This window comes from Canis lupus, chromosome 24 (genome assembly GCF_011100685.1).
Source record: "Canis lupus familiaris isolate Mischka breed German Shepherd chromosome 24, alternate assembly UU_Cfam_GSD_1.0, whole genome shotgun sequence".
In the NCBI taxonomy this organism is placed as follows: domain Eukaryota; kingdom Metazoa; phylum Chordata; class Mammalia; order Carnivora; family Canidae; genus Canis; species Canis lupus.
In genome coordinates, this window is record NC_049245.1 from 5,183,668 (window position 1) to 5,207,674 (window position 24,007).

Sequence of the window (24,007 nt, forward strand, 5' to 3'; positions counted from 1 at the left end):
TATGTTGATAGAATATTTATTAATTTAGAATGATGAATTCAGCACAATAAATAACAGGCTTCATTGAGTGACTGCTGTCATCACTACCTGCCCTTCCTTCCCCGAGTGGGTGACTGTCTGTGAGAGGACAGGCGCAGAGTCACTGGAAGCGAGGCCCCCATGTGGGGTTGTGTGGCACTGGCTGTCCCCTGTCATACTTGGCCATCTGTGTTGGGGGGCTGCTACAAGGTAACCAGTGTCCTGAGAAAAACGGGATGGGACCAGGTGGTTTGGTGTCAGGGGTGGTTTGTACTGCATCAGCTCAGCCAGTACAGAATGACCTTCCCCAGACTCCTCTGCCTTCATGGTTTGGTTTAGGGATGGCTATAGAAGTGACTATACAAGGTTCCAGATTTCAAAGATGGAAGTGAAGCTGCAGCCATCACACTAGGGAGGTGGAGTAGAGCCCAATGCTGCTGTGGCTCACCCCCTGCAGGTTCTGGAATCGATGCTCAAGAGGGAGGAATGGAGTTCAAGACCACTTTGCCCAGAGCTCAGGGATCAGGGAAGGCCCCATGGACCCACAGGTTCCAGAAACTATCCTCTTGGAACTCTCAGGTAACTTTCAGACACTGAGTGTAGGAAGCACATCTCCACTGTCCTCGGGTTTCCACACTGCCTGGGGAAGGGTCCTGCCCTTGTACCCAAGGGCAAGGTGCACACACCTGACATCTCCTGCCAGGGCTCTTGCCTTTCACTAAAGCCCACCTTTGAGTTTCAATCACACCTCATTTATGGAGTGAACAAATGACTTAAGAGGCAAAAACATAGGTTCAAATCCAGGAACTCTCCGATGAAATCCTATGGGGTTATGTAAAGCATTATATAAGCACTGAAGAACGTGTTTTGCGGAAAAGTTAAACACATGTTCTAGGCAAGGCCCTCCTGATTTCAAAAGTCATCTTATTTCTTGTCCTTTTTGGAGCTTTATTTTTCTTCTCAGGACCCTGTATCAGGGCTTGAAACAGGAGCAGAACTACCATAGTGATAACAAGTAAGGGGTAATGAAAGGAACCAACTACATGCAGTTGTAGAAGTGAGTGATGCTGGTTGGGGGCCTGGAGCTGCTGTAGCTTGGAAGGACCATAGTGGAAAAAAAAGTGGGTGCTGAGTGGGATGAGCAAGGACAAAGTGGAACCTGTAGGCCCCATCTCCCGCCTCCCTCCGTATGGTCACGGGTGAAGCTGGTGTCCCTCATCATGGAGCTTATCCCCAGGCTGGGCTCTCCAGAAGCAGGCTGAGACAGCTGGGGATGGGCAATAGAAGAGGACCCATGTTTATGGGGGATCAGCCCTTGTGGAAGGAAGAAGGGGGTGGCACAGCGGGAGAAGTCAACCCAGATGCAGCCCGCAGGAAGCCACAGCCAGCTCCCGGGCAGGGTGCTGGAGGGGAGCACTGCCCAGCATCCCCCTGTGCTCAATCACTGGTAGACAGCTGCCCCAGGAAAGCTGGGACTCCAGGCCAGACAGCTTTCTGAGGCAGATCCTGACATTGCTAATGGCTGGATCTGTTGCCCTGTCTGCTGCCTGCATGCCCTACTCCAGGTAGTCAGCCCTGAGGGCCATGTATGTACCCTGGAGAAGCACAGCTTCCTGACCCTGGCTGCCAGAAGGAGGAGGTCTGGTGGGAGCTGCCCACATCCACCAGCACTGGGGGGCCAGGGAGGGCAGCTGACTTCAGTGACTTCAGAGCCCCCACCCTGCAGGCTCAGCTCAGGACCGGTGATTGTGCCACTGCCTGGGCCCCCCATTGAGTGACAATCAGTTGAGCATCCAGTGGTTGGTGGCTCAGGCCACAGCTACTTGTCTGCATCTAGATTCCCTGCAGACTCCTCCTGAGGCTCAGTGGCAACTCTTGGAGGAGCCATCCTCACTTTGTGGCTTTGTCTCACATTCCCACAAAGCTCCAGTGGTATGGAGTATACCACTCCCTCTGACCATCCAGGTGAATGAATTCCCACGTGTATACTGGCCAGTTGAGTACCTTATATTTTTCTTATTGATTTGGGAGAAATGAATTTTATTCTCTAGGATCAGAGTATTTTCTAGAGTCTAGAGCAGCAGTACTGAATAGAAATATGATGACGGCCACATATATAAATTTTCTAGTAGCCAAATATAGTTTCCATTGATTCCTAACTTACTATGAATCCCAATGGAATGAAAACTGTATGGTAATGATTTTCGGTATCCATTAAATTAATTTTTCCCACGAGTGAGTTACATTGATAGTGTTTGTTTTTGAATCAAGCCTTCATTGCTGGGATAAATATAACACATTCTTCCTGAATTCCACTCCCAGATTTTACTTGCTTACAATCTGCTTAGGGTTATTATGCCTTTTTATTATATGAAATGGACCTCTATTTATTTTTGATATTTGTTTTGGAACCAGAGAAATGCTAGACTCACAGTGTTAGAAACTTCTATGGTTTTTTTTCCAAGTATTTTTGGAATGCTTTATAAAACACAGGTATGAAATATTTTGTGCAGATTTGGTAGAAGGCTTTCAGTACAACTCAGGGCCTCTTGATTTTGAGGCATAAATCTTAGGCCTCTGTATCAGTCAGGGCTCAGACAGAGAAGCAGAACTAGTAGGAGATGTGTATCAAGAGACCCACTGCAAGGGACAGTATAGGTGGTTCTGAGGCTGGCTCGAGAAGCCCCACATCTCAGGGAAGGTGTTAGGCATGGCTGGCCAAAGGTGTTGCCCAACTGCAGAACTCTCTCTACTTAGGGCTTTCAACTGATTGAATCAGGCTCACCCCGACCTGCTAGGATGCTCTCCCTTCAAGTCAGCTAAGAACTTTAATCACGATACAAAATGCCATCCCAGCAGCACCTAGCTTAGTGTGTGAAGAACTGAGGACTGGAGCTTAGGCAGGTTGACACATGAAAAAGGACCATCACAGCCTCTGTTACAATGTCATTGACTATTGGTTCTTTTTCCTACCCCTGCTTGAATAAAGTTGGTAATATACACATGTACCATTTGTTTCCTTTCTGTATAAGGCTACATTTTTTTCGGCTACTTGCATGGGTTTTGGGGTCATAAAATTTTCATCATCTTTTTTGTTTTTATATCCTCTTGTTTGGCCACCATTATTTCAATATTTGTGAAAGTGGAGCTGCTCACAGTAGGAAGAGCCTCACCCCCTGCAAATACCAAAGTAGTGAGGGTTGAAGAGAACTTCGTTGTTCTTTCTGCATAGCTGAACCCATTTCTCCCCACTCTGGCCCACAGGTCTCCAAACATGTCCTCCGAGAAGGATGAAAGTGACCTAAAATTCATGTCTGCTTCACTATCAGACCCCTAACCCACCACCAGGACCCCTCCCAGGATAGGGGAGTGGGGAGGGTTACTTTAAATGAGGAGGCCTGGAAATAGACAGAGGTCTGCTCATTCACAAATCACCTTGAGTTCTAAAACTTAGCAGATTTGAATTCAATTCTTCTTATTTATTGTAATTTATATATAGTGGCAGTTTCCAGGCCCCTGATCTGGGGTCCCCACGTTTCCAGCTGGGTAGTAGTAAATGGCTCAATTTTTAGATTAATTCCTTCCAATGCATTTGGAACCTCAGAAATCCTACTTCTGACCCAAACTCTCAACACGAAATACTTTATTCTTTTCTACCCCAACCCTCTCCTCTACTTAGTCCTACATCGCTCAGTAGAAACTTCCTTTCCCCCATCAAACAGAGAAGGGAAAGAGATGATCCTTGGGAGTAGTTCCCAAACCCTCTCTGATTTTGCAACAGAGAGGGGCGTTCTCAAGTACAATTTTCTGTAAAATATCCACTATTAGGCTTGACTCACATTCTCATCCCCAGCTTTTCTTATATTTTCTTGTTCCTCCTGGAATTCCCTTTTGTACTTTCTCCAAGCATGGAAAAAGAAACTGGTGAAATCTGGTTGATTCTTTTCTCTTCTGACCAAGTTGTTGTTAGGAACAGATTGCTGTTAGAGGGACATTCACGCCTTTTCCTTTGGCAAGTATACTCTGTTCCTTGGTTGTTTTCAAATTTGGGGAAGTATTAGAGATTTTTAGAATTTGGCCTTTCACACTCTCCCTTAGGCTGCTGAGACGTTAGCCTCATGGAGTATGAGACATGTAACTTCTAGAAACGTCTGTCTCTGAGCACTCCTTGCTCTAAAATTTGAATAGTGTGAGTAGTTTTTGTGTTTTTACTTACTCGTTCATAATTTTATTGGGTGTAGAGAGGGCTTGCTCCGAACTAGTTTAATACCACCATCTTACCTCAGCAGCCCTATTCACTTAAAAGTCTAGACTCTCCACTCCCTGCTCTCACTGATATTTCCACCAGGTGCCCACAGCTCATCCCAGACCCTCCACTTCTGAGACATTGCCCTTGTAGGAAAGTTGCCATCTGCTATTTCTTTTTCCTTTTTTAAAGATTTTATTTATTTGTTTGTTTGTTTGTTTGTTTGTTTGTTTGTTTATTTATTTAAGAGAGAGAGAGAGTGCACATGAGCGGGAGGAGGGCAGAAGGAGAAAGAGAAGTAGACTCCCTGCTGAACAGGGATGTGGGACCCTGAGATCATGACCTGAGCTGAAGGCAGACACCTAACTAACTGAGCCATCCAGGTGCCCCACCATCTGCTATTTCTTTCTCTTGACCCAGAACCCAGCAAAGAAGAGTTGCTTGGTGAACATTTAAGTATATTAGGTTTTTATTGCTGCATAACTAATTACTCCAAAACTGAGTCGCTTAACAGTAATAAAACCTTACCATGGCAGTTTTTGTGGTTTAAGAATTCAGAAGCAGCTGAGCTGGCTGGTTCTGATTTGGGATCTTTCATGAAGTTTGCCCTAAAGAAGCTGGTCAGGGCCTCAGTCATCCAAAAGCTTGACTGGGCCCAGAGGATCTGCTTCCAGATGGTTTGTTCACATGCTGCTGGTTTTGTGAGGAGGACTCCGTTCTTCCTGGTGGGGGCCTCTCTATGGGCTGCCTGAGTGGCCTCACAACATGGTGGCCCCCTTCCCCTCAAGGGAGCAATCTAAGAGAGAACATGGCAGAAGGCACTTGTGTTTTATCACCTACGATTGGGATTACCCACCATCAGTTTCACTGCATTTTACTGTGGTCAGCTCCATTCAGTGTGAGGCAACCACACAAAGACCCGAATAACCAGGAGGTAAGGACCAGGAGGAGGCCATTTAGGAAGTTGGCTGCTTCTGAGAGTAAATAAATAGAATGAATTGATGAGTCAATTAGTAGATTGTCTAGAAAATAAGGATTTGCAGTGTTCCATGGTAGTTATCAGTAAGCTTCAGAAAACACTTTCCTTTTTCATAGCTGGCTACCTGGAGAAGGTTATGATGTAGATAAATATGAAAATGTTTAAAAAGTATGTATTGGGCACGTGGGTGGCTCAGTCAGTTAAGCGTCTACCTTCAGCTCAGGTCATGATCCCAAGGTTCTGGGATGGAGCTCTGCATGGGGCTTCCTGCTCAGTGAGGAGTCTGCTTCTCCCTCTCCCTCCACCCCTCCCCCTTGCTTATGCATGCTCTCTCTCTCTCAAATTAATAAATAAAATTTTTTTAAAAAAATTAAAAGTATGCATCAACAAAGTATTAATAGTTAGATATTGGGGTGCCTGGGTGGCACAGTTGGTTAAGTGTCTGACCATTGGTTGCAGCTTCGGTTGTCTCAGGGTTGTGATCTTAGGATTGTGAGATTGAGCCCTAGGGTAGGCTGTGCATCAGCATAGAGTCTGCTTGAGGTTCTCTCTCCCTTTCTCTCTGCCCCTCCCGCTTATGCTCTCTCTCTCAAATAAATAAATCTTTTTAAAAAAGAGATATCAACACTTATTAGCTATTTAAGCATTAAATAAAGCAAATGCTTTAAGCATTTATGCCACAAATATATCTGGATCTGGTTCCTCACGTTAAAGAAATGTAATTTAATTTACCTGAATCCCCTCTTCTCTTTCCACCTTTCTACAATCAGTGTTATCTTTAGGTGGTAATCAGAAAAAAAAAATCACAGATGCCCACTGAGCTCTCAGGTGCTCTCCCATCTCAGACTGCCAGCCCAGGACAATCCACTTCTCACCAAGACAAGCAACCCCAGGTTCTCCTTCCAAGTCCCACCCCATCCCCTATGTGCCCGTCTGTCCCAGGCACTCGAGTGAGCCAGGCGGAATCTGAGATTGGCCAAGACTCCATCAATGTGCACAGAGGAACGTAGCTTCACACATGGTTTCCTATTTTCCCCATCTCAGCTTCCTCTGCACCCACCCCTAGCCACCACACCTGACTTTGGGAAAGCTGCTCGTGATGATTAATTTCATGGGTCAACCCAGCTGGATTGTAGAGTGCCCAGATAGCTGGTTAAATATTACCTCTGGGTCTGTCTGTGAGGGTGTTTCTGGATGAGACTAACATTTGAGTTGGTGCACTGAGTGAAGCAGATGGTCCTCCCGAATGTGGTGGGCATCACCCAATCTGTTGAAGGCCAGATAGAACAAAAAGATGGAGGAAGGGAGAATTCACTGTCTGCCTGACTATGGAGCTGGGACATTAGTTTTCTCCTTCCCTTGGACTGGGACTTACAGCATTGGTGCTCCTGGTTCTTAGGCCTTTGGACTCAAACTAGAACTATGTCACTGGCTTTCCTGGACCTGCAGCTTGCGGATGGCATGTCATGAGGATTGTCAGCCTTCTTAATGGCTTGAGCCTATTTCTTACAATAAACCTCTCTCCCTTCCACCCTCTACTATTGGCTCTGTCTCTCTGGAGAGCCCTAACACACTGCTTGAATTTATTGTATGATTTTCCTTTGATATTTCAGGATTATGTTCCTTCTTTTCCTTCAAACTGACCGGGTGTGGAAGGCAGAGTTCTCAGGGTAACTGCCAGTGAGTCACATTCTTATGTAGCCCCTTACAGGACAGCCTGTAAATATTAAGGGATGCCAGTCCTATGATTAGATTATGTCATGTGGCAAAAGTGGGAAGACTGTGATGTAATTAAGGTCCATAATCAGTTAACTTTAGGTTCCTCAAAAGGGAGATCATCCTGGGTGGGCCTGGCCTAATCAGGGGGACCCTTTAAAAGAGCACATAGAGGTCAGAGATTTGAAACAGCAGAGATTCTCTTCTGTTGGTCTTGAAGCAGCAAACTACCATGTTGTGAGAGGATTGGTGTGCAGCCTCTAGAAGTTGAAGCTTCAGTTGTACCACTGCCAGGACCTGAATTCTGCCAACAATCAGTGAGCTTGGAAAAGAATCCTGAACCACAAATGAGATGACAGCCCCAAGTGACATCTTGACTTCAGCCTGATGAGACCCTGAGCAGAGGTCTCCGCTAAGCTGTGCCCAGCTCCTGACCCATGGAAACTCTGAGATAGTAAATGTGGGTTGTTGTAAGCAGTGACTGTTATTGTAGTAGGTTATGCAGCAGTAACCATGCTCTTCCAAAGGTCTGTGCAATGTTTTCTGTAATGAACTTCATTCTGGGCCAAAAAGATAAATCATGATTCTGAATGGGGAACCCCTAAGTCACAAGGACATGGTTTCACCTTGCTGACACTGCGGAAAGCTTTCCTGCTGAAGGAGGCAGTGTGTTGAGCTCATTCTGAAGACCTAAAGTCCTCACGTGGAGAGCAGATTCTGCCAGGAGGCAGCAGTTCTTATTGCTGCTCTCAAGTGTCATGGTGGGGAGGTGGCTGCAGGTGGCATGTATCCACTTGGCCCCCCTCCTGCCTTCTGGTCTGGAGATCCTGAATTCCTTCTGCTTCCCACCAGGTAACAATTCCTGTTGCAAGTACCCTCAATCAGTGATGGTGTTCACTCCCTGTGGGTGAGACCAGCGGCTTGCATCCAGGCTTCAGGCCACACAGAAATCCCCACCTGCTTTGGATCCAGCGGGGACCACTTGCACTGCTCAGGTTATTTCTCAGGCTAGAAGTCCTGCAATGGTCAGGATTGTGTCATTCGAGAGTCACTGTGTTCTACAGCTTACTCGTCTACGCACGGATCATCACTACACACTTTCCCCTTGGAATGAGTTAGTGTACAAGTCAGTGAATTTCTCAATTTCACTCTTTACATCTTGTTCTCTTTTCTAGCCTTTAACTTGGGTGTAGTGGGCTTTCAGAAACTTTTGTGTGACTCTCTATCGCTGTCCCCCAGAGGTCACTCCACCCCCAACACTAGGATGCCGGGCTCCGGGGTCCTGACCCGGCACATTGCATGGGTCCCCATCCACTCCTTTGGGGCCTCTCAGATCCTCCTTCCTCCGGTTCTGCCTTGTGTCCTGCCTTTCTCCATGTAGCCCACAGTTGTCCTTGTGAGAAATCCAAATGCACTCCTCCAGTTGGCAGGTGACTCCTGGATTAGCGGTTGCAGCCATCACTCCAGCCTCTCCTTGCTGCTCCTGAGACTATATACCTGAGCCTGAAAACATTACCTGGGCATGCTTTCTCAGCTCTGGGCCTGCGTACCTGTGGCTGCCGCTCCTGCTCCTCCACTGCCTGCCACAGCTGCCTCTGGTTCTCCTCTGGCAAAAGTGACCAGGCCGTTAAACTTGCCTGGCCGTGTGCCCATCTCCCTGGGACACTGAACATGCGTGGGTGCTGCATCGTGTGCCTAATTCTAGTTTCTGGCACGTGGTGGGTCCTCAAAAATAGTTGTCGATGTAATACATTGCTTGGCTTTTTTGGTATGGGCAAAAAGTTTTCTAACCAAACTATAGTTTGGCTTTGTGGCAGGAGTGTCTTGGCTGTAAGTTTGAAAAACACATTTCTTCTTTTTTTTTTTTTTTTTTTTTTTTTTTTTTTAAATTTTTTTTTAAATTTATTTATGATAGGCACACAGTGAGAGAGAGAGAGGCAGAGACACAGGCAGAGGGAGAAGCAGGCTCCATGCACCGGGAGCCCGACGTGGGATTCGATCCCGGGTCTCCAGGATCGCGCCCTGGGTCAAAGGCAGGCGCCAAACCGCTGCGCCACCCAGGGATCCCTGAAAAACACATTTCTTCTTCTTATTATTATTTTTTTTAATCTGGTAGTTTTGCTATAAGTTTGTAGATAAAAGTATGTGTATCAGCAGACTATGAAATATTTGGGTATTGACTCTTTTATAGCTTAAAAATGTCTTTTTTTTTAGCTTAAAATTTTTGAAATAACTATTTTAAATTCCAAACAATGTCTTGGTTTTGTGGGTTTATGTGTTGTTCTAAGACAGGAATGTAGTATATTTTGCCTCTTGGCCACATTTATAGTTATGGTAGATATTTAAGCCTTATCAAATGTTGATAGTCTAAGCAATTTACTATTTCTCTTATCAAAATAATTGTGTAAACCATTACACAATTGTGCTTGTTGTAAAAAATTAAAACAACACAGAAAACTTAAATAAAGAAGAATTGCTGAAATATCACCATCCAGAGATAGGGTTTTTTTTTTTTTTAAAGATGCATTTATTTATTTGAGGGAGAGTGCCCTGAGTTGGAGGTGGGATGGGAAGAGGGGTAGAGGGAGAGAGAGATTCTTAAGCAGACTCCCTGCTGAGGACAGAGCCAGCTGTCAGGGCTCAATCCTAGGACCCTGAGACCATGACCTGAGACAAAATCAAGAGTCCAATGCTTAACCGACTGAGCCACTGACTCAGCCACCCAGGCACCCCCAGAGATAGTTTTCTAAACGTCTCTCTACACAGACTATTTTACACAAATATTTTTGTTCAATAATATATTGAAACCTATCTCCTTATAAAAATGATATTCTGGTTTTACTCAACATACCAAAAAATACTTTGTGAAATGCCTTTTGTTAAAGGAGGAATCTTATTTCACCTGCTTCTTCTGCTTTCTTAAATTCCTTAAAATCAAGATGCAACTTTACGGGGAAATTGAACTCATCCAATCAAAATGTATTCGGTGAACAATTAGTATGTGCCTGCCCTTTGGGGACAGAAAGTGGGAAGTGGGACTCCCATTCAGTTGGATTTGCCATGACATGTGGCGAGACAGCGAATGTTGCACACAGAGAGTCTAAGGCATGCATGTGCCAGTCCATGTTTGTCCTCTGCCCAGTGGATCTGAGGCTCTCCTGGAGAAGGAAGCCCAAAATAAACTCACAGCCAGGTTCAGGCACCCTTTTTTCCCTTCAGACTTCTGGTATCACCCGTGGCTTTGACCATGTCTCTCCTCCCTCAAATCCCCACATCTTCTCTAATAAGTCTTTGTCAAGGGTACCACAAGATGGAAAGCCTCTCTCTGAGGCCTAACGTGAGCTGAAATTTCTTACTCAAGCCCCTTTCCAAGCTTCTTACATGTCATTCTCCAAAGTTCTGCAGTAAGAAAGCACAAAGACTTCACATTTAGCTGCAGAGTGCAGTAGGCATGGTGGCTTTTGGATTAAGGCACACTTGTGCTGTTTAGATGACTGGTTGGAAAGCAGCATGTCCAACCCCACATCCCCAGGTTTCTCCACTCCCTACAGAGTGGAGCAAACAGCACCATGGAATTGTATGGTTTTGTTAGTGCTTTGTTTCACCTTACCCTCCCCAGGTGGCAACCGCATTGTGCAAGCAAGCCTGTGACCTCAGCAGGGAGGAAGCTTAGAGGCATGGCACAGGGCGCTGCCACAGAAGCACAATTCCAGACGTGCCGCCTGACTTCACCCCCTTGGGTCAAGTGTATGTACTGAATCTTAATCAGTGGGATGCACTTATTTTGAGGAAACCCGTAAAACTACATTTTCAGGGTTTTTTTTTTTTTTTTTTTTTGGCAGTTAAGTTAAACCAAACTATTTAGAGCCCTTGGTAAATTCTGGAGAGAAATCACCTTACAGTAAGGCTCACCTTGTGTCCCTGGGGTTGAGACAAAATAGGGACAGGACTCAGGGCCCCTCCCCGAACCTCAAAGCCATGTGACTATACCGTAAAGTGAACACTCCCTAAGAGAAAATTCATGAATCTGTGTTTCTTGAGCAATATATCTTACAGAAATGCACAAAACAAGAGGTCAACTTAAAGGAGAGAGGCCCTGCAAAAAACAAGTGAGATGTGGATCAAACCAGTCTGCGCCAGGGTAGACCTCCCATGCAGGTGACCACTAGGAGTACCCTCAAGTTACATTTCCTTTATTTAAATTCTAAAAGTCATGCCCAGCGGTGGAGATTTAACATGCTAATGAGACAGGCAATGTTCGGAAAGCATAATCTCTAAGTACACAAGAGCCAAGAAAACCCCACCTCTACATTCTTAAACCTCACACTTTTCCCATCTAAGTTTCTTTAAGAAACTCTCCATGCCCTCCACAGTCTTCCCTCTATGCTGTCTCCCTGGAGCCGGAGCATAAACTCCAATAAAGCCTAGCCTAAAACTCCTGTTTCCTTCCTTCCTTCCTTCCTCCCTTCCTTCTTCTCTTCCTTCCTCCCTCCCTTCCTCCCTCCCTTCTTCCCTTTCTTTCCTTCCTTCCTTCCTTCCTTCCTTCCTTCCTTCCTTCCTTCCTTCCTTCCTTCCTTCCTTCCTTCCTTCCTTCCTTCCTTCCTCTCTCCCTCCCTTCCTCCCTCCCTCCCTCCCTCCCTTCCTTTTTTAATTTTTAAGTAGGCTTCATGCCCAACACCAGGCTCAAACTCACAACCTTGAGATCAAGAGTCCCGGGCTCCACTGAGCCCCGCAGGCACCCCTTTTTTTTTAAGGTTTTATTTGAAGTAGTCTCTCTGCCCAGGATGGGACCAGAACTCACAACGCACAGATCAAGAGCTGCTTGTCTTCCAACCTAGCCAGCCAGGCATTCCCTCTTCTCAATTTCTATCCCTTGGAGAGCTGAGGGCCTGTTCAGTAACAGTAGGCTCTGGCTCTGAGGCCTTGCCCTGTTGCTTACCCCCTGTCTCAGCTGGGAGCACCCGAGGGCCCCTAGGGGCCTCCCTGGCCGTTGACCCCAGCTCCCCTTACCCTCATGCACATCCAGTCACCAAGCCTTGCAGATTGGTTCTCCTATACTGTTCTTGGCTTCCTTCCCTCCTCTTCCTACAACCACTGGCTTAGCCAAGGTCATCTCTTGCAGGTTTGATGAGACTGCCCTCCTCCAGATTATGCTCCTCAACGCTCTTCCATCAGAGCTGCCAGAGTGGCCTTCGCGAAGGTGACCCCGACAGTGACTGCTTAGAGTGAGTCATTTGTTTATTCCCACTTGTCAGGGGGACGGGCTCCACTCTCGGGCTCCACTCTGGTCTTCCCTGTGTGCCAGGCTCAGCCAGCGGCGACTCACGCTCAGGCCAAAGGACAGGTGCACAGCTTCCTGCACATACCAGGTGGCACCTGTACAGGATGTGGGCGTGCCCAACCCTGATCAAACAGAGCCAGGGACAAGCTATGGAGAAGAAAAGAAGACAGATACACGAGAAATGAAAGTCTTCATTCCTTAACTGTCTTAGAACTTAGTTCCCTGGTGTCCTTGGAGTCACTGGCTTCTCCAAGCCCTGGAGGGGAAGTCTGAGTCTGGGCCAATATAGACACAGTGGAACAGACAAGCCACCAAGTGTCACCTAAGTGGGTTTTGGCGGCTGGAAGAGGGAGACCTTTATGTGTCAGATTTACTAGAAATGGAGAAAGGAAAACACTAGCAACATTATTAATGTTCCAAAAATATTTATGCTAAGCCTCGGATCTGTATATGTCCGAGGAATGACTCTTGGAATTCCTGGCTTCCTTAGTGATCGGCACAATTTTAATATGGTAATAGTTACGTTCTGCATTTCTGTGCTTCTCCTTATTCACATGTTCATTCACTTTCCAGAATAATACATGTTTATAGCATACACGTGCAATACAATGTGCCATATTTAAGTTTTTTGAAATCGTTTTCTTGAGGACTTAGGGGTGCTACACGATAAATAACTAATGGAGAACAGGAAATCCTGACAGTGTGCTACTATAATAGGAATAAAAAGCTGCCCTGATCAAGTGAGATCAATACTTTGATAAGCTTTTTCTCCAAAAACTGTTCAACTGGGCAGCCCCAGTGGTGCAGCAGTTTGGCACCGCCTGCAGCCCAGGGCATGATCCTGGAGACCCGGGATCGAGTCCCACATCTGGCTTCCTACATGGAGCCTGCTTCTCCCTCTGCCTGTGTCTCTACCTCTCTCTCTCTCTGTGTTGCACATGAATAAATAAGTAAATAATTAAAAACAAACAAACAAACGAACAAAAAAACCCAAAAACTGTTCAACTGAGTTGCCAAAAATGACATGAGGATATTCGGTAGAAAACATTAAGGACTTCGGCAAACTGAGACCCTTCGAGCTATCTGTAACCTACACTATTTTAACTTAAATGGTGTTCACTATGGTTGGTTCCAGGTGACCCATGAGTCAGCTGTGTTCACAGTGTTCCAGAAGCTTTGTTCTATGTGATGATATATTTAGAAGTCACCGCATTCTGAGTTCCACGCAGTGAGGACACTGGGGGCCCAGACACTCCAGTCTGAAAGTGGCTTCTCCTGTGGCTGGTGGGACCCAGTAACCAAGAAGCAGCCAGGGTCCCAGTTTCAGGAGTCCTGGCTGTTTTTTTTTTTAATTGTTTATGGTAGTCACACACACACACACAGAGAGAGAGAGAGAGGAGAGAGGCAGAGACATAGGCAGAGGGAGAAGCAGGCTCCATGCACCAGGAGCCCGACATGGGATTCGATCCCTGGTCTCCAGGATCGCGCCCTGGGCCAAAGGCAGGCGCTAAACCGCTGTGCCACCCAGGGATCCCTGGGGGCCTTGAAGGTAAATGACATTAGAAGGTTTCCTTTACACAGGACAAAGACACAGGTAAAATGTCCTTTCTCTGCTCATTGCTCCCCTTCTCTTTGATCCTGAAACATGGACAAAGGAGCAGAGATGTTTCCAGGCTTTAACTTTACAAAGAAATGCAAGGTATTTGGCCTTTCCTGGGAGGAACCAGCCTCTGCACACTGCTGGGTGTTTGTCCCAGCAAAGGAGGGGGGCTTAGGAGAACAGTGTGGGGACCAGGGGCCAGTTCTGAGGGGAGAAAGTAGAGGCCTTCCTCTGGCTTCTTCCCCTCTGCCATTGAAGACCTTTTGCTCATCAGCTGGGACCTGGGAATGTGCACGTGGTCGGAATCCATGGGGGGAGTGGGGCTGGCCTGGGACTGCTGTCACCCGCCCCTTGGTCGGTCAGGCAGAGCTTTCTGGTGCTTTCTGTCCGGGAGAGCTCTTAAATACATCGAGCGTTCAGCGACATAGGAAGCCTAAAATCGTATACATTTCTTAAAACATCCTTTATTGGGGGGAAGGGGACAGCTTTTTATTAGGATGCAAATCTGGTCTAATGTTTCAGATGGGCCTAGATGTCTTCATGGAACTTGCTCAGTATTAGACTCTGCTTCACTGCCCCCTCCCCTAAGCTTCCCCTGCCCTCTTCCTGGCCCTCTGTTCGGCCCTTTGTCTCCATCTCCCCTTCTCCACCTCTCCTCCTCTCTGCCTTCACCTCTTCCCCTCTTCTTTCCCTCCCTCCTCTCCCCACCTCCTCCATTTCTAACAGTTATCCCTTCCCCACCCTTTTATTTTATTTATTTTATTTCCCCCCCACCCTTTTAGATGCAGTATTTGGTATTTACCTTAATAATCAATGGACTAATATTCTTAACGTGTCCATTTTTCTTCCTCACTGAGGGCTCATACTGATGTTCCATGGAGGGACCCCTTATTTATTTAGGAAATACCAATTTGAACTGGTACACTCACCTCCTGTGGATATAAACCCACCAGTTTTTACAGAAAATACATGTAAATTACACTATTTGTTACCTCTGTTTCATTATTCACACAATACAGGAATCCAGTTACTGAAAATGTAAATGACGTACAGACATTCCATCCTCGGAACTCATAATTGTCCATCTTTCCCCCCAAGGGAACAACTGGAAAGTTTTTTATTCTCTTAAACCACCTGGACGTAATCACGTATATGTCTGCCTGTCTGCCTGAGGTGGTGCTGTGCTCACTTACATGTGTCACATGTAATGCGGTTGATTTTCTACAGTGGCTGGTGGCCCTTTCTGGGTGGTCGGTGTCAGGTTTAATCCGGTTGGTAGTGAAATGAAATAGGCCAGGCGAAAGTGGTCGGGCAGGCTTTTTTTTTTTTAATAATAAATTTATTTTTTATTGGTGTTCAATTTGCCAACATACAGAATAACACCCAGGGCTCATCTCGTCAAGTGCCCCCCCCAGTGCCCGCCACCCAGTCACCCCCACCCCCCGCCCTAATGGACGTGCTCTCCGGGAGGTTCACAAGGGCGTGAAGCCGAGGAAGTCGCACCCAAAGGGAGTCCCTGTGGGCTAAGGGGCAGGGGCGAGGGGTGCGTCTGGGCGGGGCGAGGCACGGGGCCTATTCCTGGGGCCGCGTCCTCGGCGGTCTGCGGGGGGACAGATGCTGGGTCCGCCGCCACCTGGCGGGGCCTCCCGACAGTCGCAGTCACCTGTGGCCGACCGACCGGCAGGATGCGGGGCCTGCGGGCGGCTCTTCCCCAGGCTTTGCTCCAAGGAGCATGAATAGGGAGCAGGCAGGTAGGTTATCACTTCTTGGATCTAGACCCTTGAGTAGGTAAAGGAATTTAATTTATCCCAGGGCAAAGCTGACTTCCTTACTATTATCCTACCCGTGTGCTTTGAGGTGGCCTGAGTACCCTGCTCATCTCTGTGCTTCTGAAATTCTCACATCCATACTAGACTTTTAAACAAGTATTAATTCTATCTCTTGTTATAGATCTGTTCAGATTTTATACTTCTTGAGTAAATTTTAGTAGGCTGTCTTATTCTAGAATTTGTCCGTGTCATCTGGGTTCTCTAATTCGTTGAACAGCATAGGATTGTTCATAGTATCTCCTTATGCTTTTTTTCTTTTTTAAAAAGGATTTATTATTTATATGAGAGAGCGAATGAGCAGGAGTGGAGGAAGGGGCAGAGGGCAGGGGAGATCTCGGCAGGAGCTTGACCAACTGATCCACCCAGGCACTCCATATACTCTTTTTTTTGTTGTTGTTTCTGAGCTCATTAATGATGTCCCTGCTTTGATATTGTTTCGAACTTTCCTCTTTTTTTCTGTTTCGCTAAAGGTTTGTCAATGCTGTCCATCTTTTCAAAGCACCTGCTTCAGGCTTTATTGAGTCCCTGCGTCATTTATCTCCATTCTAATCCTATCATTTCCTTCCTCTGCTACCTTTGGGTTTCCTTTGCTCTTCTCTCTAGGTTCTGAAGGTAGAAACTTGTTGTTGAGATCTTTTTAAATGTAGACATTTCTAACTATGAATTTCACCTTGAGCACTGGCTTCACAGGCATCCCATACATTTTGGTGTACTGTGTTTTCATTTCATCTCAAACTCATTTCTAATTTCCTTTGCAATATCTTCTTTGACCCGTTAGTTATCAAGCAGAATGCTGTTTAATTTCCACAAATCTGTGAATTTTCCAGTCTTCCTCTGTTACTGATTTCTAGTTGTAGTCCATTGTGGCCGGAGAATGTTCCTTGTTTGATTTCAATCCTTTGGACTCTCTCTAGACTTGTCCTAACCTAATATGTGTTCTGGCTGGAGAGTGTCCCAGGTGCACTTACGAAGAGTGCAGGCTCTGCTTTGCTGTGTGCTGTGCTCTAGACAGCTGTCCAGGCTGTTCAGTCTGGCTGGATTACAGTGTTCAGTGTCCATTTTCCTTGCTGATCTGTAATTGTTTTATCCCTTACTGAGGGTGGAATACTTAAGTCTCAGTAATTATTGTTGAATTACTGATTTCTCCCTTCAATCCTGTCGGTTTTGCCTTGTGGATTTTGCGGTCTATTGTTAGGTGCATGTTATGCTTACAGAAAGACCTGTTTGAGGCAAATGAGTCAACCCTTTTAACTTCATTTTCTGTAAAAACGCTTTATTGAAAATACCAACGATATAAATCAGAAACGCAGGAATATTGATCAGAAACAAACCCTTAGCAGTGCCAGTCCCGACTTGAGTTATTCTGCATCACTGGTCAGTAAGACTCTCTACTTAAGAATTATATTCATGGTGGTTGGTTGTCACAATAACCCAAAGATGCCTTCTTACTGCCATATTAATGGTGTTCTGGAATGGCCTTCCATGAGGTTCCTTGCACATGGGAGCACAAACACCCCAAAATGAAGGCTTCTTCTGGAGAGGGTGGTGGAAGTTTTTCCAGTTATGATGGAGCAACAGTCATTCCTCCAACTTGTAACAGGTGTTGCATCCATCAAACGTGCTGTCCCCCTCCCTGAGACGGTCCAGTCCTGTCCTTCTAGGGTAAATGGCCAGAGGTGTTACTCAGTTACCTCTGACTGTAAAATTTAGCTCTAGAATTTCTATTAGGCTTTGCCTCATAATTTCTATATCTCTACTGATAGTCTGTATGTGGTGACACATCATTTTCCTGGTTTCCTTTAGCTCTTTGAGCCTATCTTCAGGCAGATGATTTAAAGTCTTGGTCTATTAAGTCCAATATCTAAGCTTCCTCAGAGATATAGTTATCATTACTTTCTTATTTCCCTGTGAATGGTTCAAAATTTATGGGTTTTTTTTCTTCATAATTTTTGGTTGAAAACTAGAAATTTTGAATAATAGGATGTGGCAGTTCTAAAAATGAGGTTCTTCCCCATCCCAGGGTTTGTTGTTGATGCTCGTTATGGATTGTTGTTTGTGCAGTTACTTTTTGAAGCCACTTTTGTAAAGACTGCATTCTTTGTCATGTATAGCCATTGAAATCTCTGTTCTGTTAGCTTAGTGATCAGCTAATGATTTGACAGAGATTTCCTTAAACCCTTAGAGCATACTCTCCCAGTTTTGCAGGTTGGCTGTGTGACACCTCTTTAATGCTTACCTAGGCTGTTTAAAACTCTGCCTCAGCCTTTACTTCCTCTTCCTGTGGTGCCAGAAAGTAAGCCAGAGGTGACAAATTAGGGTCTTTTCTGAGCATATGTCCAGGCCTGTGCATGCACTTGGCCTTCTAGATTTCCTGGTATATGTGTACCACTCATTCCCCCAAGTATCTCTTTACTCAACCTTTTCCTTCTCAGATTTTTCTGGCTGTCCATTGCTCTCCCTATCTGAGGCTATCTTTAAATGCTTTCAATATATGCCATCTGAGAAGCTGCTTCTGTCTGGGGAAAGCCTGGGCCAGATGCAGCAAAGGCAAGCCCTTGAGCCAATCCTCCAGGAAGTCACCAGACACCTCAAAACCCACAGCCATGATTCCTTGTGAAAAAGGTCCATATTGCTCCCTCCAGTAACAATCTGCACCCAAAATGTGGGCTACTGTCTTCTTGGCTGCTGTTGAGCTGGGGGTGGGAGATATTCAGCAGGTAAGATATAATGCCACAGCACTCTCAGGAAAATTCTCTTTATCATTCCCCTGGTTGTTGTAAGGTCTTTTTTGTTTGTTGTTTTTAAAACGGATTCCAGAGTTCTGAAAAAGTTGATTCTGAGAGTTTTTGCCAACTTATTCTTTGCTTTTGTGGAGGAGCAGAATTTTGGGGTCCCCGTTTGCCATTTTTGGTGACACCACTCTGGTATGGCTAAGTTTATCCTGTTTACAGCAATTCAAAGTGTATCATTTCCTTACAAATCAAAACCACAGATACCATCTCACACCTGTCAGATGGCTAAAATTAACAATACAAGAAACAACAAGTATTGGTGAGGATGCTGGAAAAAGGGAATCCTCTTGCACTGTTGATGGGAGTATAAAGTGGCACAGCCACTCTGAAAAACAGTATGGAGTTTCCTCAAAAAGTTAAAAATAGAACTACCCTATGATCCAGCAATTGCACTACTAGGTATTTCTCCAAAAGATACAAAAATACAGATTCAAAGGGGTACATGCACCCCAATGTTTATAGCAGCATTATCAATAGCAGCCAAAATATGGGAAAAAACCAAATGTCCATTGACTAATGAATGTATAAAGAAGATATCATATATGGGGCAGCCTGGGTAGCTCAATGGTTTAGGGCTGCCTTCGGCCCAGGGCATGATCCTGGAGACCTGGGATCAAGTCCCACATCGGGCTCCCTACATGGAGCCTGCTTCTCCCTCTGCCTGTGTCTCTACCTCTCTTTCTCTCTGTTTCTCATGAATAAATAAATAAATAAAATTAAAAAAAAGAAGAAGAGATATATATAAATACAATGGAATATTACTCAGCCATCAAAAAGAATGAAATCTTGCCATTTGCAATGACATGGATAGAGCTAGAGTGTATTATGGTAAGTGAAATAAATCAGTGAAAGACAAATACATTATGATCACACTCATGTTATATTTAAGAAAGAAAGCAGATAAACATATGGGAAGGAAGAAAAGAGAAAAAAGAGAGGGAAGCAAACCATAAGGGACTCTTAACGATAGAGAATAAACCAAGGGCTGATGGAGGGAGGTGTGTGGAGCATAGGTTAGATGAATGGTGGGTATTAAGGAGGGCACTTGTTATGATGAGCACTGGGTGTTGCATGTAAGTAATGAACCACTGAATTCTACTCCTGAAACTAATATTGCACTGTATGTTAACTAGAATTTAAATAAGATTTTGAAAAAAAAAAAGAAGTGTACCATTTCTTTAAAAACAGATCAGAAAAACGATAGGACATTGAGAACCAGAAACATGCTTACCCATGATTAATTTTTAGTACATACGTCTTTTCATGAACTACGTGTTCAGTACTGTTGAAGAAATGGGAGACTACAATAAATAACAGCAGGCTCTACAAAAGCAACAAACAAAAATCAACCCTCTAGACTCAAGCCAAAGAACAGATATGTGAAAGTTGCATATAAAGGACTCCCACTGGAGTAGGAGATATTCAGCCTCATACATATTCAGAGATATTCTCTCAGTAAAGACATTTTCAGATACTGAGAATGATTTATATTGGGATATATGGTATAAATTTGTGTTATAATTTTTGTCCACCAGTACTTATCCTAATCTAAAAAGTAATTAAGTATCCTAGGACTTGAAAACTATCAAAGAGTAACAGAAAACTCAGAAATCTATGATTTATAAATACTTTTATTTTTTTAAAAAAAGATTTTATTTATTCATGAGAGTACAGAGAGAGAGAGAGGCAGAGACACAGGCAGAGGGAGAAACAGGCTCCATGCAGGGAGCCTGGTGTGGGACTTGATCCCGGGACTCCAGGATCGCGCCCTGGTCTGAAGGCAGGTGCTAAACCGCTGAGCCACCCAGGGATCCCCTAAATACTTTGATTTAAAACAAATCATATTTATGTCATTTTTAAGTAATAATCTGACATAGGATTTATATTCAAATAATCTAAATTTTGCAATGATCTGAGTTTTAAAATCCTATTTCTGGACATTTTGAAGAAAAATTGCCTTAAGATTTATGTTCAGAAAGCTGTACAATTTGAATGTGGATTTTTAAACTTGCATTTCTGTCTGATTTTTGGAAAAATTATGGTGAAGAATTCATGTCCAAAACCTCCCAAGATTTTGCAGATTTGGATAAAATATTTTGTTTTTGCACCATTTTGGAGGGAAAATATGGCATATGGTTATGTCCAAAAATACATTTTGGGAAAATCTGGATGAAAAGCTATCTTTCTGACCCATTTTGGAAGAAAAAAATTGCATGGGACTCATATCTAAATCCACTTTTTGGAAGGAAAAGCTGGCATAGAACTTATGTCCAAGAAACTGAAACTTGTAGTGAATTTGGGTTTAAAAAATATGTTTGGGGGCCACTTTGGAAGAAAATATGCCACAGGACTTATGTCTAAAAAACCTCATGATATTACTAAATTTTAATAAAAAATGACATTTTATGATCATTTGCAAAGAACAGTTTGGCACGGAATTTACAAAAAAAACCCTAACATTTGAGAACATTTGGATGAAATACTGCATATTTAGGTCACTTTGGAAGACAATGTGGCATAGAAATTATGTCCAAAAAATGCCAAAAAACTATTTGAGTCAATTTGAAAAGTCACATTTCTAAGTCTTTTAGAAGAAAAGTCTTGCATAATACTTATGTCCAAAAGATACCAAGATTTGAATGAATTTCCTTAATTAGGAAATCACATTTTCTGCATAGTTTAGGAAAAAAATCTGATGTATGATATCGTTCCAATAAGCCCCTAAATTGGGACATAAATAAGCCCCAAACAGATTTAGATGAAACATCCCATTACCAGGGCATCTGGGGACAAATAACTGGCATACAACTTATTTCCCAAAACTCTACTATTTATACGATATTGGATGTAAAAAATGATGTTTCTTGTCCCTTAGGGAGAAAATTTGATGAAGGATTTGTGCCTCCCAAAAGCAATGATTTGAATGAGTTTGGATGAGAAAGTGTATTTCTAGGCAATTTTGTTAAAATAATGTAGCATAGAACTTATCACCCTAACTACTGAGCATGCTTAGATGGAAAGTTACAATTTTTAGTCCTCTTAGAAAAGTTTGCATAAGAATTATTTCCCAAAACCCACAAGACTTAATGAATTTGGATGAAAAATTATATTTTCAAGATCATAGTGTAGTATTACAGACAGAAAATCCCACTCACTGTGCTAATTTGGGTGAAAAATGTCTTTCTAGGCCATTTTAGAAGAAAAGCCAAGTGTGTAAGTTTAGGTGCAAAACTTAAACCATTTGAGTGAATTTGTATGAAAAGCTGCATTTTTTGGGCTATTTTGGAAGAAAATCCTGCTTCTATTCAAGATAGTCCACTGATTATTGCTGTAGCTTTAGTAAGTTTTGAATTAGGAAGTGAAAGTCCTTCAACTTAGTTCTTATTTTCTAAAAATATGTTCTATTGCTTTTTAATATAAAACATAGCACACTGGCTGTAGAGTTCTCAGACTGTTTTCCCCAATCCTCCCCTACTGATTAATCTTGAAGACCTTCCCATGCAAGTGTATAGAGATGCTTCTCATTCATTGACAATATACAGCATCTTGTTCTATTTACACATGGTCAACTTTAATTAGTTCCTCTATTGGTGAACAATTTTGTCTTTACTAAAATTTGAAGTTACTATTGCACTGAAGAACTTATATAAATCATTTTGCACATGAATATGTACAGCTATTGGATAAATTCCATTGAGATTATGGGCTCATGAGGGGAATATGAATTTTTAATTTTGGTAGATATCACCAAGTTGTCCACCATAATACTTGCACCAATTTATATTTCCAAGACTAACACGTAAGTATACCTGTTTCCATAGTCAACAAGAGTAAATTTTCTAATTTTTGCAGTCTGACAGGTGTTAAGTGTCTCTGTGGGTTTTCATTTCTATCTTTCTGACATTAGACACTTTCAATTGAAAAAAGACCTCTACACTGTGCTGAGTCTGATCAGAGTATTTTTTGTTGCACCGTTGATTTGAAAAAATCCATTTTTTTCCTAAAGATATTTTGTAGATCTCTTTGTAGGACAGACTTCAGTATTTCCCTCCAGTCTTTTGTTTAAGCTGAAGGTGTGGGTTGTCTTGCAGAATTTATTTTTGTGTAGCCAAACTTGACCTATTTTCATTATGGCTTCAAGATTTTGAGTCATAGCTAGAAAAGTCAGTCCTATGTTACAAAGGTGTTATAATTATTATCACTATTTAACAGGCAACAGTAATATTTAGGGCTTAACACAATTTTATTATCATCCCTCATAGTTCTGTAGGTTGACTGAGCTCAGCTGAATGGATTTCTCTTGAGGTATGAAGGCTTGGCAGAGTGGTTTTTCCAAAATGGCTCTATCATGTAACTGCAGGTGTTTGCTGTTGGCTAGTTTAGCTAGGCCTACTGACCAGAATATCTTCATGAGGCCTCAGTGTGGCTTTGAGGTTTTCACAGCATGGAAGTGGGATTCAGAGTAGAAGCTGTAAGGCTTTTCATGAAATAGCATCCAGAAGTCCCGTAATATCACTTTACTTCTATATTCTCTCGATCAAGCAAATCACTCAGGCCAATCCAGACCCATGGGGAGGGTAATTACATACACAAAAAAATATACATGTACATATATATATATACACACACACTCTCTATATATCTATTTCTATATTTATATACACACACACACATCCACACACACATATATGAAGGACTTGATGTCCATCTTGGAGACTATCTCCACAGTCTACCCTCTGAACACCAAACTTCATGTCCATGTGAAATATACACTCCTCCCTAAGACCCTCAAAGTCTTATCCCATTATGGCATTGAGGCAAAGTTCAGAATCTTTTTATCTAAGCCATGCCCAAGCATAGGTGATTCTTTACATGAAGACTTGAGAGCTAAAGACACTTATCTAACATAGTTCATTTGGGGATAAAATATAACCACAATAATGTTTCTATTAAAAAAAAAAGGAGAAATCAGTTATACAGTCGGTACCAGTTCATAGACATTTTGAAATTCAGCTGGGCACATGCCACCAGTTCCTTAATTAGTGTCCAGTACTGATCCCTGACAATGATTCTCCATTGCTTTTTGTCTACACTGAGTTATTCTTCCTTTTCTGAATAGCCTGTATCTGCAGCTTAGATTTCTCAGCCTGCCTTCCTGCCCATAGAAAAGTAGGAATTTTTCTGTCCTTTTCAGACTAGACTTGTGTTCCTATTACAAACTCATGAGTTTCACGTGCCTCTTACAGAAGTTCACTCCAGGGATGCCTGGGTGGCTAAGTGGTTGTGCATCTGCCTTTGGCTCAGGGCGTGATTCTGGAGTCCCAGGATTGAGTCCCACATCAGGGTCCCTGCATGGAGCCTGCTTCTCCCTATGCCTCTCTCTCTGTTTCTCGTGAATAAATAAATAAAAACCTTAAAAAAAAAAAAAAAAAAAGCTCACTCCATGAAATAAAACATCTACAGAGCTCTTCAAGCAAAGGTTCTCTTGGTTTATGTTGCCAGGATGCTGTGGGATGATATCTTTAAAATTCACAGAAACCATTTTG

The 24,007-nt window shown here is 43.5% G+C and overlaps 1 protein-coding gene and 1 pseudogene across 26 annotated transcripts in view; both read left to right on the forward strand.

The window, feature by feature from the left end:
• Positions 1-24,007, forward strand: part of DZANK1 (double zinc ribbon and ankyrin repeat domains 1) — a 111,061-nt gene that overhangs the window by 65,752 nt on the left and 21,302 nt on the right. For 5 of the 26 annotated variants that reach the window (XM_038571480.1, XM_038571485.1, XM_038571489.1 and 2 more), the window contains 3 exons: positions 10,579-10,706; positions 12,082-12,184; positions 12,265-12,826. In XM_038571480.1, the coding sequence (XP_038427408.1) occupies positions 10,579-10,706; positions 12,082-12,184; positions 12,265-12,442 (409 nt within the window). In that variant the 3' untranslated portion in view covers positions 12,443-12,826. Of the gene's footprint in view, positions 1-6,856; positions 6,924-7,182; positions 8,805-10,578; positions 10,707-12,081; positions 12,185-12,264; positions 12,891-24,007 lie in introns of those variants that run through there. The other 21 variants (XM_038571479.1, XM_038571476.1, XM_038571477.1 and 18 more) reach the window with 11 other exon arrangements.
• On the forward strand, positions 2,507-2,621 carry LOC119865801 (annotated as a pseudogene).